General features: G+C 40.0%; 3 protein-coding genes across 5 annotated transcripts; 2 read left to right on the top strand and 1 right to left on the bottom strand.

The window, feature by feature from the left end:
• Positions 1 to 1,320: 1,320 nt before the first annotated feature.
• LOC119030168 (torsin-1A-like) lies at positions 1,321 to 6,644 on the top strand. The gene is made up of 6 exons (XM_037117557.1): positions 1,321 to 1,639; positions 2,279 to 4,420; positions 4,963 to 5,228; positions 5,313 to 5,488; positions 5,662 to 5,786; positions 5,900 to 6,644. Exons 2-6 carry the CDS (start codon positions 4,249 to 4,251, stop codon positions 6,139 to 6,141), a joined length of 981 nt encoding a protein of 326 aa, XP_036973452.1. The 5' UTR covers positions 1,321 to 1,639; positions 2,279 to 4,248; the 3' UTR covers positions 6,142 to 6,644.
• A 278-nt stretch (positions 6,645 to 6,922) lies between these two features.
• Positions 6,923 to 11,266, top strand: tor1 (torsin family 1). 3 transcript variants are annotated; one of them, XM_037117554.1, is made up of 5 exons: positions 6,923 to 7,121; positions 8,884 to 9,149; positions 9,243 to 9,418; positions 9,532 to 9,659; positions 9,792 to 11,266. In XM_037117554.1, exons 1-5 carry the CDS (start codon positions 6,923 to 6,925, stop codon positions 10,034 to 10,036), a joined length of 1,014 nt encoding a protein of 337 aa, XP_036973449.1. In that variant the 3' UTR covers positions 10,037 to 11,266. The 3 variants fall into 3 exon arrangements, with proteins under 3 accessions (XP_036973449.1, XP_036973450.1, XP_036973451.1); XM_037117555.1 differs by lacking the exon at positions 6,923 to 7,121 and adding an exon at positions 7,568 to 7,951; XM_037117556.1 differs by lacking the exon at positions 6,923 to 7,121 and adding an exon at positions 7,993 to 8,103.
• Positions 11,267 to 11,847: 581 nt separating this feature from the next.
• nsa2 (NSA2 ribosome biogenesis homolog (S. cerevisiae)) lies at positions 11,848 to 14,662 on the bottom strand. The gene is made up of 6 exons (XM_037116710.1): positions 14,508 to 14,662; positions 13,316 to 13,503; positions 13,082 to 13,232; positions 12,772 to 12,951; positions 12,435 to 12,627; positions 11,848 to 12,160 (listed from the first exon to the last, which is right to left on the bottom strand). Exons 1-6 carry the CDS (start codon positions 14,508 to 14,510, stop codon positions 12,093 to 12,095), a joined length of 783 nt encoding a protein of 260 aa, XP_036972605.1. The 5' UTR covers positions 14,511 to 14,662; the 3' UTR covers positions 11,848 to 12,092.
• Between the last annotated feature and the right edge of the window lie 46 nt (positions 14,663 to 14,708).

The following is a 14,708-nucleotide window of genomic DNA, read 5'->3' as shown; positions in this document are numbered from 1 at the left end:
GTATCCTTCATGTAACTGCACATACAGTTTGATGCATATCATCATCATACAGATTCCTTCAGCCAAAGAGATAAACCGATCTTTTTACTTGACAGTTTACATCATAAAAAGTGAGTTTGCTTTTTAATTAAGATGAATGAGATTACCTTGATGTCAGAGTTCATGTTCACTTGTTTGTCCCACATGCAAACCTTCATCCGCTGTGTGCAGCTGCCCTCTGCTGGTAGCTGTGATATCATATTCCAGTTTCACCTTCTTTTAACTTGAAACAAATCTATGAAGTGTTGCTTTATTTCCAGCTATGAAACATCTCCTGCATATGATTTAAGCAATATTCACCACAAATCTGTGGGTGTTGAATCTACAGACATGGCCGGACTGACCTTCTAGAAGGCCCAGGGGGCAACAATGAGTTGGTGGGCTCCTTATAACCCTTCTGCTCCTGTCACACTCAGTGTTCCCATTTGGAGCAAAGTAATAATTTCTTCACCAGATTTACAAGCCTACTTCACCAGCGCTCAACTTAAATCATGTATTCTGCAAATTCTGCTTCAGTATGTACTTAAATAAAGTTACAAACAATCATATTAACACAAATGGTGTACTCGAATTTTGAGGCTTCTGGTGGTGCGAGTATTTCCCCAAAATCAGACTTTCAAACAAACTTATATACTATCTTATCTCAGTAAAAGTTACGTTTTGGTTGTGCTGAATGTTGAAAGGTTGTACACCATATATTTAAACGTACACATCAGCAAGATCTGTCATATGGTCAGAATAATACTGTAAATTTTGTGCCGTTTAAGTTGCTGAATTCATTAGATCAACTCATCAGATAACCTGATGAAGGTCCAAGTGCCAAAATGTTGTTGTCAATAAACTTAAATAAATTGCAAGTGTAGTGGACAGTGCTACTACATTTGCAGTCTGTTTTGATTTTATGGTCTATTACCGTTGCTATTTGACAGTTTTTATAAATGTATTTTCTGTTTTTTAATTATTATTTTTTCACTTTGCTGAGGTTTGTATTCATTATTCCTGTGCATTCTGATGTATGATTTCGGTCTCTGAAACCCTAATGAACAATTTGGTTCTTTTGGAGATGGTGGTGTTAAATATAGTTGAATAAATGAATTTAAATAACATGTAAGAAATGGACAAAATAATTAAAAGTCTTTTTGAGTCTGCTTAGCAACTGGAGAACATTCATTTGTTGGCCCAATTATTTTGTTCAAGTTTAAAACTGTAGTCCGATATGTTAACAAGCTCTGAATTAAATGTCTTCAGTCTGAAGCGGAACTAAAAGCCTCCGCGGCGCACTTCCCCTGTCGGAGCTTTAGAACGTGGCACCCAGCGGAAGTAAACAGAAGCAGCTAGTAGCGTTAGCTGCATGAGTGTAATGCATGAAGTGAAGACGGGACAGAGTCACAGCGCAGCTCATTATTGGACGAGTTAAAAAAAAAACCAATGAGTTCAGTTGAGAGTTTGAATATTTCTTCCGCAGCAGCATTTAGTCGCTCGTTGACAAACTCTTTCAGAGTTTTTAAAACAACGATCGTCCAGTACGAGGAAGAGATCGATCGGCAGCGCGTCATGCTGGATATCTGCTGGAAACCCCGAGTAAAGTTACACAGGATAGGTGAGTAAAAGTTTGTTATTTTGATAACAGTAACGTTCAGAGCCCTGCAGTGGCCACAAAGGGGGACAGATGCATCGCAGCCACGTTCCACCACATCGAGCGAACAAACGAGTGTTGCCCGCGTTTCAGCTGCACGGCTGGGCTGCGTTCTGTAGAAGACCGCGGCGAAACTCCTCTCAGAAAATGATGATTTTAGAACTTAAACGCTCCGAACAACGTGAGGAACACTAAAACTCAATCGAAATAGGTGTATCTCATTCAACCTATTAGGAAGACATTTCGGCATTGATGTTGAGTCAGTGGGTCAGATGAGATGGAATCTATTGGAAAAAATGTAGATTTTAAATTAATGAAAACATTAATGGCAAATACGTGGAGCACCAAAGTCCATATAACAAGGTGTGTCCTAATCACCCAGTTAAGTGTGTTAATACAACTCGGCAATGGTTTGGAGTCAATGGGTCACAAGACCTGGAAGTTATTGAAACTTTCTGAGTATTTCTACTTGTTATTCTGCCTTTGTTCTGTGTGCCTTAGTGCCCTTGGAAATGAGGGTTGCCTCTCAATAATCTCTGGAGGATAAATAAAAGTTGATTGGTTGATTAAATATTCTCTGTCTTTTGTTCTCTGTCCCTCCAGAGCTCCCACAGCAACATGTCTGAGAGGAGGAGGAGGCTCTCGCTGACCAGCAGCTCTGTAACCAGGAGAGGAACTCCAGTCTGGACCAAGAGGACCCAGAGATTAAAGAGGAACAGGAGGAACTTTGCACCAGTCAGGAGGGAGAGCAGCTTGTACTGAAGGTGGGGACGGATACCGTCATGTTGACTCCAACTTATGAGGAAAAGTGACCACCGGGAAGCAGAACCAACCGGCGACCAACAGCTCCTCTCTAACAACTCTAGACCAAAAAGGAGGAAAACATGGAGAGTCAGGTTCAGCTGGAGATGGAGAGCCAAAGAAGAGACATCACAGAAGCAAAAGTCACAGTGATAATGCAAAAAACTCTACCTCATCAGACATTCAACATAACACTGACCCAGGTAAAAAGTCCTTCAGATGTGGCACATGTGGAAAGACTTGTAAGTTAAAGTCCCTCTTGAAGCAGCACATGAGAATCCACACAGATGAGAGGCCATTTTCTTGCCAAACATGTGGGAGGACTTTCAGCTCTCGTGGCGACTTAAAAAAACATACAAGAATCCACACAGGTGAGAAACGTTTTATATATGCCTGTCTATAATTTATGTATGATTGTCTGAAGGCGACCAACAGAATCAATAAACTGACCCTTCCTTATAAAGCCAATTCCTTTTTGAAGTGTCTGTCACTTTTGTTTCATTTGAGGTATTTATAACGTGAACAACTTGACGATTGTGATAAAAGAGGTTCATTTCCAGTAGTTACTTTTTAAAATTAGTTTATTGTTAATTTGTTGTTTCCTTGTAAGTACATTGCCAGTCAGTGTCTTGAATATAACTTACAGTAAAATAAACTGATTAATTGATTTTAATAACATTCAAAATGAGGAAGAAAGTGATCAACATCTAACCTTTACATCACAAAAGTAGAGGAGGGATACAAAAACTATACAGTCTGCAGAGTTTTACATTTAAAAGCCTATTTTCTTCTTCTTGAGACCTTATTAACACCTGGATCTACGTTAAATCATGAGATGAATGTGAAAAACTACCAGCCAAGAGAAAGAGTTGAAAAGAAGGAGACCCCAAAGAGCTGCTCACCAAGTTCACTTACTTTTTTCTTCCCTGTATTGTACTCTGCTGTATTGTAGCTAGAAAGATGTACATCATTTTTAACCTGTTTATATTTTGAATTAGTTTAGCCAACTTGATTTATGGATCATGAACTCTGCTGCTGTGAAATCAGACACCTGAAATCAGGACTGTAATGTTCTTCATGTGACTGCACATACAGTTTGATACATATTGTCACCATACAGCTTCCTGCAGCCTTTTTATTAGACAGATTACATCACAAAAAGTGAATTTGCTTTCATCAACAATGAGGATTAAGATTCTCAATAAAGATGAATGAGATTACCTTCATCACATGCAAACCTTCATCTGCTGTGTGCAGCTGCCCTCTGCTGGTAGCTGTGATATCATATTCCGGTTTCACTTTCTTTTAACTTGAAACAAATCTATGAAATGTTGCTTTATTTCCAGCTATGTAACTAAAGCTATGTAGCTATGTTTGCTGTGGGGTTGTTTGATTTAATACAAATTAATTGACACCCAATGATACACTCAGTTGAAGCAAAGTATAATTTCTTCACCAGGTTTACAAGCCGACCTCACCAGCTCTCAACTTAAAGTTTGTATTCTGACTTTTGAGGCTCGTGGTGGCACTTTGGCTTGCATTCAAATGATCATTTAAATCTAACTTCCCCTTTTTATAGGGTGAGTACGGAAATGTTTTCACAGGAACACGTTCACACTGGTGACAAAAGTTGCTGGACTGGTTTACTTTTGACAGCAGTGATTGCCCTAGAGGAGGTTTCAGTCAGCTGAACAAGTTTGGTCTCATTGTGGTGAGATTGTTTTATCAGACGTAAAAATCTGCTGCCCAAAAGAACTAACTGGTATTCAAAGATGAAAGCAGTGCGAATATATTTGCTGTTTCACGTTATCATGACAACCAGTGTCCTCGTGAACACCGTTAATCCATTCGAAGGAATGTTTGGCTTTTTCCAGAAGTTCTGGAAGAAAGTGTACAATCCACAGGAAAGCTGTGATTCAACATGGATATCCTTCAAAGCAGAAGGTGAGGCATGCAAATGTGAAGACAGTCATGTTAGTATGTTTGTTACTTGAAGGGACAGAAATCTGTAAATGTTCACTTGTACATATAGTCTTGAGTCATACTTACCAACCTTAAAACATGAGAAACTTTGAGACATTTTTTTATGTTAAACACTTCTGTACTCTACTTTTTCAGTTTTTCAAGTGAGGTTAACTTACTGTTACTATTTGAGAGTTTTTTACCGTATTTTCTTCAAGCTGTTTTTTTTGTTAGTTTTTGTTTTGTTTTTTTACTTCTCTGAGGTTTGTAATCATTATTCTTGTGCATTCTGATGTATGATTCCTGTCTCTGAAACCCTGGTTTTAAACAATTCAGTTCTTGCTCTTATTTGTGTTGTAGTAACTAGACATAATAAACAAGTAATGAATTGATTTTGAATTTACTGTGTCAGTCTGTTGGTCACATTCATTGTCTAATATAGATACAAATTCTAAATAACCTTCCAGGGAGCCAAATATAAACATGTTCGGAGTGATTATAGATCTCTCCTGTGCACTCTTTAGGTCTTAAGAATGACCTGGAAAACAAACTGTTTGGTCAACACATTGCGGCAGACGTCATCCTGAACACTGTGACTGGATTCATGAACAACAACAACCCACAGAAGCCTCTGGTTCTGTCTCTGCACGGACGGACCGGCACAGGGAAGAACTTTGCTGCTAGACTGATCACTGAAAACATCTACTCACAGGGAATGGACAGCAAATTTGTCCATATTTTCACAGCTGATCATCACTTCCGATATTTAAGTGAGATTGAGACCTACAAGGTATGATAGGTACAATTCAAACAGAGTGAAATCTGTTATTTTTGGCCTTTTGTGTGAATTAAATATGCTTCCGTCTCTCTTCAGGCTCAGTTACATCAGCAGATCAAACACAATGTCACCAACTGTGCACGCTCCATGTTCATCTTTGATGAGATGGAAAAGATGGATCCCGGCTTGATTGACACCATTCAGCCGTACCTGGAGCACTACAACAAACTGGATGGAGTTTCTTATCGGAAAGCCATCTTCATCTTCCTCAGGTGAGAGGATGAACACAATCTGACCAGGCAGACCTTAAAATTGCTATTGGACCACAGAAGGGTGGTAATCAAGAACCACTAAGTATCTTCAATTATTGCTTTATATTTGATTAATTTACCTGTGGAATCTGTACCAATTCTTATATGTTTCCTGTTGTGGATCATCCTCCTAGCAATGCTGGGGGGGCAAGTATCACACAGAAAACTTTAGATTTCTGGAAAGAAGGAAGAGATCAAAAAGAGATCAAGCTTTGGGACCTGGAACTAAATCTCTCAGTATCAGCATTTAATGAAAATAGTGAGTACACTATTGCTTTTGTTTAAGTCATCACATAGAAATAGAATTTAAAAAACCTTGCTTTTTAAAAAAAAAAAAACTTTTGGCGGTATTCTTTCTATCTCCTCCTGTAGGTGGCTTGAAGCATTCAAGTTTGATTAACAAGCATCTGGTGGACTTTTTCATCCCATTTCTGCCTCTGGAGTACAGTCACGTCGTCCAGTGTGTCTTGGCTGAGATGAAGGCCCAAGGACTTCAGCCAGACCACAATGTGGCAAAGAAGGTGGCCAAAGAATTAGTGTATATCCCCAAAACTGAGAGAATCTTCTCCGCACAAGGCTGCAAGACGATAGCAAGCAGGTTATACTACATATAATGTCATAACGTGATGGATGTTTATGATAATTAGGTGTACACACAAATGGACACTTAACAAAGAAAAACACTCTCAGTCAAGTGTTGGTGCAATAAGGAGAAGTCACTGGATACTGAGCTCAAAACAATAATTGATTCTTGTCTTTTATTTAATGCCAAGAAAACAGCATATATGAGGTTAAAAGAAAAGCCAGTATGCCATTGAGATGGGTAGAAGGGGTCTCTATATGAAATGTGTTGGTTTCTTTGAGATTAATGAATGCTACATCTTCATTAATGTACACTGTATGTTGTATGGGATTGGACCATGGTTAGTGTATAAAAGAGGGTACTAACTGAGGGTTGTTGTGTGATTTATGAATGGGAAAATGTTAATGGATATATATATATATATAGGCCTGTCTGTACCTGGGGACCACGATGCTGGTATGTTTTCTTTGTATGGTTGTATGAAGGTGACCAACAGAATCAATAAACTGACTCTAACTTATTTGAAGTCTCTGTCACTTTTATTTAATTAGAGGTATTTTTAATACGTGGAAAAACTCGAGGATTGTGATAAAACACGTACATTTCCAGTAGTTCTGCCCCAACTGAACCCAAGAGCGTCACCTTTGGACTCTGACGTCACATCAGTTCCGGATGTGCCTGACAACCGCCCCGCCTCCTCCTCCGCCACCATTACTCTCCACTGTTTACTCAGCCCGCTTTAGCAAACACGGTTTGACCCGCTCACATCTCACTCGCACTCTTCGTAGCTGAGTTTGGTGAAGCTTCGCGCAATGAAGCCGAGGAAGCGACACGTCCTGCTGCTGTGGATGCTCGTCTGCTCCGGCATGACAGAAGCGATCGAACCCATCAGCACCAGCATAGCCGTTGGCATGGCTGCGGCTCTGACGGGCTTCTTAGCCAGCTACCAGAACATCCTCTACTATTTCCACGAGTGCTGTCGACCCGAGTGGATTTCGTTCAACAGGACAGGTAAAGCCAGAGAGGTGTCTGTCTAACGCATTGGCCACCATATTTGATTATTTGTTGATGTTTTCACTCCTAAAACATAACATTGTGATTTTACATCAGCGATTTATTTAAGGTTAGCCGAGCTGGCTCTTGTGTTACATTGCAACTTTACTTAAAACTATTACCTAAACTGTACAAACTTCAGCTGTTACACGTTTAATGCTAACGCATCGTTTACTAACTTATCTAACGTTTCCGGCGGTGTTGAACATAGCTCGTTGTGTTATGACGCGTGTTTATGACGCATGTAGAAGTTGTCTGTTGTTAAGAATTAAGCTAGTTAGCCTGCTTATTCGGCGCGTTTTTACCGTGTTGTTGTGGTTTTTTTACAGGATAAATGCGATTCATGTCAGGAATTAAGTGTTCTAGACTATGAAATTGTAATACTTTTATTGGAAATACGTTCGTCGTCTTTTAACTTGTCAAACGATTTTAGTGGTGTTGAACAGAGCTGGCTGTGTGTTGTCGCGTGTTTATGACGTCTACGGAAGTTCCGCGTTGCAAAGAAAGAAGCTAGTTAGCCCTGCTGGTTCGGCGCGGTTCTACCCTGGTGTTATGTTTGTTTTACCGGATAAATACGATTGATGTCAGATATTAAACGGTTTCGACGATGAAAGCGGCACACTTGTTTTTGTTTTTACACGTTTTTTCGACAGCCGGCGTGCTGGTGAACGCGTTCGATCCGATCACAACAACAGTAGTGATAGGTGTCGGTGCAACACTCGGGCGGACAATATGGAATTATTTACATGAAAGTTGTGATCCAAAATGGATAGCCTTCAATGCAACAGGTGAGCATGTGCGCCGTTCAAATGTGTAAACACTGTTGCTGTGTTGACGCTAAATACTAAACGGAGAAGCTCCTGTTCTACACAATGTGCGGTCTGCGTGGAAATAAAAATGGCACGACTCGACTCGTCAAAACCGAAACTTAACCAGGAGGGTAATAAATTCTGAATCATCTCTTCAACAACACAGTCATAGATATGAAGTTTATTATCAAAAACGACGAAATAAAGCAGCAAATCCTCCCAATTCAAAATGTGGAATTTTTTTGCTAAGAGGCACAGTGTTGTTTAGGAGAACTCGCGGTTTGAATACTAACAACACAAACTGAGAAATAGGTAATGCTTTTCATAACTGGATAAACAAGATGTTCTCAGAGGACAGCAAGGTCCCAAGAGCACTGTTTGAAGCTAGTAAGGTGGCAGGGTCCGCCACATGTAAACAAAGGAGAGCAGTATGAAATTGTGTTGTCCTTTAAGGTCACTTTGTTTTTCAGTCATGAAATCAAAGAGAGTTTGTTACGTTAAAAAAATTCAGTCAATGAAGATTTCAAGATATTTACCTGTGAAGATTTCTCTTCTTTACAATTTCTTCCGCAAAAACAAACAAACAAACAAACAAACAAAAAACGACATAGTGGACCTCCCACAAGATGTGTACCTATTAAAGTTTGAATTGAATTGAATTTAAAAACAGTTGTTCATTCAAACAGTTGAGGATTCACTGTTCAGTCTTTTTAAAACTGATCCATCCACTGACTAATTATTTCAGCGCTGTTATGATAGTTTTGTTTGCGATTTTCCTATAACTGTCACCTTAAAACTAAATGGATCACAACACAAAAAGGAGGCTGAACAGTTTCCTGAGGGAGATGCAGAGGAAGGTGTTTTCAGTCAGCCACTAATCCTCTTGACTTTCTGCTGTGCGCTCTCTCTAGCTCTCGAGGCTGACCTGGACAACAAACTGTTTGGACAGCACATCGCGTCACGCATCATCCTGAAAGCGGTGAACGGATTCATGAGCAACGACAACCCGAAGAAGCCGCTGGTGCTCTCGCTGCATGGATGGACGGGCACAGGGAAGAACTTTGTTAGTCAGCTGATCGCTGACAGCATTTACAAAGAGGGCATGGACAGCAGCTTTGTTCATGTGTTCACGTCTGAACTTCACTTCCCACATTCGAGTCAATTAGATACCTACAAGGTAGTATGATCAGTCCACATACCTTAAATTGAAGTTCACAGGTGTGGTGATTTCTGATATTTAAGAAAAATATGTGCTGTTGTTTCACCTCAGACTCAGTTGCAGCAGTGGATAAAAGGCAACGTCACCAACTGCGCACATTCCATGTTCATCTTTGATGAGATGGACAAGATGCACCCCGGCTTGATCGACAGCATAAAGCCGTACCTGGACTACTATGATAAGCTGGATGGAGTTTCTTATCGGAAAGCCATCTTCATCTTCCTCAGGTTAGTACGACCAGTTTCATTTGAAGTGCATGTCTTAAATTTCACTCTCAAAGCCAGTGCTAAAAGATATTAAAGGGTCTTCAAGATGTATATCTGTATGTGTTGTATTACAGCAATGCTGGAGCGGATAGCATCATCAAGACTGCTTTAGAATTCTGGAAAACAGGACAACAACGAGAAGAGATCGAGCTCAAAGACCTGGAAACAGCGCTCTCTTTAGCGGTGTTCAACAACAAGAAAAGTTAGTAAAAATTATTAAAATACGTCTTTGTGTTGCTGTTTATACTTTGGAATGATTATCCATCAGAAACTAGATCTGATGAAAAATGAGATTTTTGGTATTGAGGACATGTCTGTGGATTTGTTCCTTCAGGTGGCTTGTGGCACACGAGCTTGATTGACAAGAACCTGGTGGACTTCTTCGTCCCGTTCCTGCCTCTGGAGTACAAACACGTCGTCCAGTGTGCCATGGCCGAGATGAAAGCCAGAGGAGTGACGCCAGACCACAATGTGGCCGACCAGGTGGCCAGAGATCTGGTCTACTTCCCAAAAGCCGAGAGAGTGTTCGCTGTCAAAGGCTGCAAAACGATAGAGAGCAAGTTGGACTACTACAGTTAAAGTCAGCTGTTTGATCACTATGTGCACTTTTAAAAACAAGCCAAATGACTAAAGAGAAGAAGTGAGGCTGGCTTAGAAGTTCTCAGCTGAGGTTTCTCCGTCTGACCTTGTGGTGACGAGGAGGATGTCGCAGGCCTTCTCTGATGTTGCATCTCGCTTACACTCAACGAGAAGGCCTACAGAGCACAGCGCCAGTCGGATTAAAAAATGATACGACTGGAAATGGTATCCTGTGTAACTGATCAAGGGGTTTGACCTCCACTTTTAAGTCAAACCCCAGCAGCCAACAGGGGTTGTCCTTCTGTCAGTGAAAGTCTGACACGTCACTGTTGTGCTTTTGTTTTTATATACATGGATTTCTGGAGCCTTAATTCTTTTTAATTTCCTTTTTTTTTTTTTTTTTTTTTAAGATCTACTGAAATTTTACGAAGTGTACAAATGGGTTCACTGACATGTAACGGTGGCCTTACAGCAAAGACCCACCATTCAGATACATGATGCAGGTAACTTTTAATGTATCATATTGAAATCAACTTTAGCAAGAAGTGCTTTTTATACCGTGCAGCCACACACCTTTAATGTCTGATGTGATTAATATGATAAATTGATGTTGATGTGTCCATAGTAAAATGTTCCCAGATGTGATTTCTGCCTTACTGTCATATTGTTTCTGGACACTGTGTATCACTTCAGGATAGAATTCTTACAACAATGATTTTTACCAGAATTTGATTTTCCTTTTTATTCTTGAAAATACAAAACCTCAATGATATTGTATATAATACTGTGGTTCACTATCCAATTATTTAAAATTCAGGTAAAAGGTTTCTTTCAAAACACAGTGCTCTGCACTATTAGTCCCTCTTTAAAGAGGAAGAAGTCTTAAGTCAGAGTCCCCTGTATTGTGAAACCAAGTGTGTTGTTGGTTTCTGATGTCTGAAGGTTATGAAACCTTAACAAAAAAATGTCATGGTGTATTTTCTATGTGGTTGATCAGCTTCCTGTTAACGAATGAGCTCTAATGGACTGTGGACAAACATCAATGGTGTGAAATAGAAAACACCAGTCAGATTCTCTGCTGTAAAACACACCACACTAAGAAATCGCAAATAAAATGTGAAATTTTCTTGCTGTCACTGATGATTGAAAGTTTGGAGAAGGGCCTGTTTTTATCGTTACATTTGTAAGATTATAAATATGTTCAATTTCAAATATATTCCCTGAAACGTGCTTGGTTTTTGACATATTCTGGTGTTTCATTTACACAACTGCTGATGCAAACTATGCGTATGCCATGTATTAGGTTAGTTTTCCCAAACATGTATATAGTGCAGCAGTTATTCCGCACACATTTCTCTCCTCTTTGATCTCAGGTGATTCAGATTGGACTCTCATCTGTTCACTTAATGTGGTGGATGAGCACAAAGACTCAAAAGGCAGCTGGAGACGTGGACTGGAATAGGAGTGATGTAATAATCAAATAGCTTGTGATACACCACAGTGCAAAGTGCAACTCCAGCTCCACTGCTCACCTGTATGTAAGGCAAACAGCTGATACCATGTGGTGGATTCTAGTCCTGCTGCTGTGGCTGGGGCTGCAGTAAAGACCTGTAGCTGATAGGTAGTAAATAAGCTCATTTGTAGTAAAACTCAGTATAAAAGCAGAGTTACTGTCTCAAAAGCTCTGCCGCTGCTATAACAAGGACTGATAAATAATGCTGTTTTGTATTCACTGTACATGAAGGTCTTATTGTAATGCATTATAGAGTATTTTAGTAGCAGGCAAAGAAAAAGACAAAAGTCCAAAAACGTATAAGTCATATCAAGTTTATTTATATCACATGTAACACAATAATTGCCCCATTTTCTTCTCTGTCGAGCTTCCAGCTGTTACAGAATACGGTTGTGTTGCCAAATGCGGCATCAGCGATCTTCCTGATGGTCCCGCGACATGAAGCCCATTCCTTGTTGCATCTTTGTGTTCTTTGTTGTAGTGAACACTCCTCGTGTGAATTCAGAGTTACCAGGCACAGTCTGTATAAAAAGGTCAAGAGTCTTATACCAGCAGAACTGCATTAATGCAGCCATCGTTCTCTGGGTTATTTGTCACCTGGGCATATTTACCTGAGAAGTAAAAGAAACATTCAGTTACAACATTATCATACACTACACTGATGCATTCTATATAATAAATACAATGCTGCACTGTAAAATGTATGTCTGAATCTTGGAACACTTTTATCTTGATTTTATTTCCAATCAGTGTTTTTACATCAATATTTCTAAGACGGATTTGATTGTTTACACGGATGTTTCTGAATTAACTCCAAACGTAGGGAAAACACACATTACTGAAGACAGTGTAACTACACAGACCAATCGACTGACGAGTACTCACCCCAGATAACCTTTCCTCCTTGTGTAACCAAGCCCAGCTCGCTGACATTGACCTCTACCACCGTTCCTTTTGTGATGACTCCCAGTGAGGTGTACAGCGGCGACGAGGGGTTCTTCTTCACTCCGAGGATGGGCAGGCAAAATGTGGCCTTAAGCTCAGGATGTGTGACGTGAGCTTTCTTAAAACGCAAACCCTAAAGAGGATTAAAGAGAGGGAGGTCATTATGGTGTTCACTGATGTGAAACAAAATTGCACCACTCAGCTTCAACTTTAATCCTAAATACACAGGGAGAATCTGTGCTGTGCTTAAGACCGTGACATTTAAAAGCAGTCTTACCATGGGTCTGATGAAACGCTCATACTTTGGAGGTTTACGGGTGAAGCCGTCGCCGACGAAGGTGACTTTGGTGACCATTCTCTTCCAGGCTTTCTTTTGTCTCTTTCCAGTTTTGATGACTTTAAGCACTTCTGTCTCTCCCTGGGCACGAACCTTTGGCAGGGGCACTTCCCATTTGCCCTGCAGAACACATTACACATTTGTGTTGAGAAACCAATGACTTTTTTAACTATGCATGTTTACCATAATTATAAAATTAGTTAATTAAAAATGTTATAGATAAAGGGGCTGCAGATGATTAGGTACTTACAGCCTTCTCTTTCCTCTTCTGTTTGATCATATTGGAGAGGACCTTAGCCCGGGACTGTCCCTCTCTGTCCAGCAGGTATGCTGGCACTGCTCCCTCTGGGGTCTTATCATCGTTCTTCTGCTTGGTATTCCTCTGTTCATGCATTTTGATGCTGCAAAGATACAAGTCAGGATTGTTGGATGCAATTTCCATTTTTTTTTAAAGAGCAAACATATTTCCTCCATCTATACTCACGTCTTCTTCATCTGGATCTTCTCTGCATGTCTCTGTTTGTGGTACAGTTTGGCCTTCAAACCAATCAGCTTCCTGGCTTTGTGGGATCGCTCATGAGCCTCACGGCTCTCCTTCTTCCTTTTCTTCTCATGGTGGTCCAGGCGGTAGCCATGCCGCTTACGGTGTAACTCAATGTGCTCGTTCTGAGGCTATAAAACATAAAGCACAAGTGCAAGTTAATTCACCCTGATTGTGAAGTATAAAAAATGTACACACCCAAGTTCCAAAGAAAAAAACTACAAACCTTAACAATGCAGTCAGTATAAAAGCTCAAATGTGGACCAAAATACAGTCTGCTTAAGATTTAAAAGTGACATCCAATCAGTCAAATAGAGGTCATTTTCAGTATTAAACATCTTCCATTTAAGATATCCAACTAAATTATTTTTTCTAATAACTTGGCACTAATGTGCTTGTTAACTTGACAACATATTTCTAACTTATTATTTAATAATTTCAGCCATCTTTCAAGCAAAAGTGCCAGAGATTGTTTGAGGATGCTGTACATTCCCCTATTTTATTGCATTATGAATTGAATGCATTTGTTTTTGGGACTGATGATTGGACAAAAAAAGCTGTCTGAAGGCGTCACTTTGGTGAAGGAAATCGTATTCTGGAAATTACTTCAGAAAAGATACTGCTGACTGCAACCCTGCAGCAATCCATCTCTCCATTATTATTGTTGGGGAAAACAATCCAGCTCGTCTGTAGCTTGCCGAAAAAGTGAATTTAGATTAAATAATTTATCCCACACAGCTAGGCACTCTAAAGGGATCCGCACTGGATGAAATGTAATGACAACCAACGCCAAAGTTGCACTTCATGGACTTGACGTTTTGAGAAACTAAACTCCGATCAGACATTTGCAATATCTCACACCATATGGATCACATACAACTAAGCTAACATTCAGAAAAAACGTGGAAAAAGAAACATAATTTAAAAAGAAGTACAAACTCAAACACATATTAGTTAAACTACATCTCTGTCAGGTGACAAATCTTTTAAATGTGAATACTGAACACAACACCAGAGCGGAGCAGCACTTCACCGAGCCACATGTCAACTACTGCTAATGCTAACACAACATGCTAACCTGTTAAACAGCGTGATAAAAGTCAAACTAAGCAATTTTAAAGGTTTGTCTTCTTACCATTTTGTGTGTAAGATGTTAAGTGATACAGTGAATACGTCGCGTGTGGTAGCAGTTGGTACAGACGCAGAATATTCGGTGTTTTTCACTCGGGGCTGGGGTCCTTTCGATGTTGTTTTCCCCGCAGCCGATACTTAGAGGAAGTGCGTCATCCGGAAGTAGCAGCTTGTCCGTTGATCTAATTTGACCGGCTTCGGCTTA

This window comes from Acanthopagrus latus, chromosome 12 (genome assembly GCF_904848185.1).
Source record: "Acanthopagrus latus isolate v.2019 chromosome 12, fAcaLat1.1, whole genome shotgun sequence".
Lineage (NCBI taxonomy): Eukaryota > Metazoa > Chordata > Actinopteri > Spariformes > Sparidae > Acanthopagrus > Acanthopagrus latus.
Note: the sequence above shows the minus strand (reverse complement) of the source record. Positions and strands in the feature narration are given on the sequence as shown.

Excerpts from the sequence above, each read along its gene's own strand:
- LOC119030168 (XM_037117557.1), top strand. The coding sequence starts at position 4,249 with ATGAAAGCAGTGCGAATATATTTGCTGTTTCACGTTATCATGACAACC. Across the intron at positions 4,421-4,962 it reads GATATCCTTCAAAGCAGAAG|GTCTTAAGAATGACCTGGAA; the intron begins GTGAGGCATGCA and ends TGCACTCTTTAG. Across the intron at positions 5,229-5,312 it reads GTGAGATTGAGACCTACAAG|GCTCAGTTACATCAGCAGAT; the intron begins GTATGATAGGTA and ends GTCTCTCTTCAG.
- tor1 (XM_037117554.1), top strand. The coding sequence starts at position 6,923 with ATGAAGCCGAGGAAGCGACACGTCCTGCTGCTGTGGATGCTCGTCTGC. Across the intron at positions 9,150-9,242 it reads GTCAATTAGATACCTACAAG|ACTCAGTTGCAGCAGTGGAT; the intron begins GTAGTATGATCA and ends GTTTCACCTCAG. Across the intron at positions 9,660-9,791 it reads GGTGTTCAACAACAAGAAAA|GTGGCTTGTGGCACACGAGC; the intron begins GTTAGTAAAAAT and ends TTGTTCCTTCAG.
- nsa2 (XM_037116710.1), bottom strand. Across the intron at positions 13,233-13,315 it reads AAGATCCAGATGAAGAAGAC|CATCAAAATGCATGAACAGA; the intron begins GTGAGTATAGAT and ends GTATCTTTGCAG. Across the intron at positions 12,161-12,434 it reads AGGAGGAAAGGTTATCTGGG|GTAAATATGCCCAGGTGACA; the intron begins GTGAGTACTCGT and ends TTTACTTCTCAG.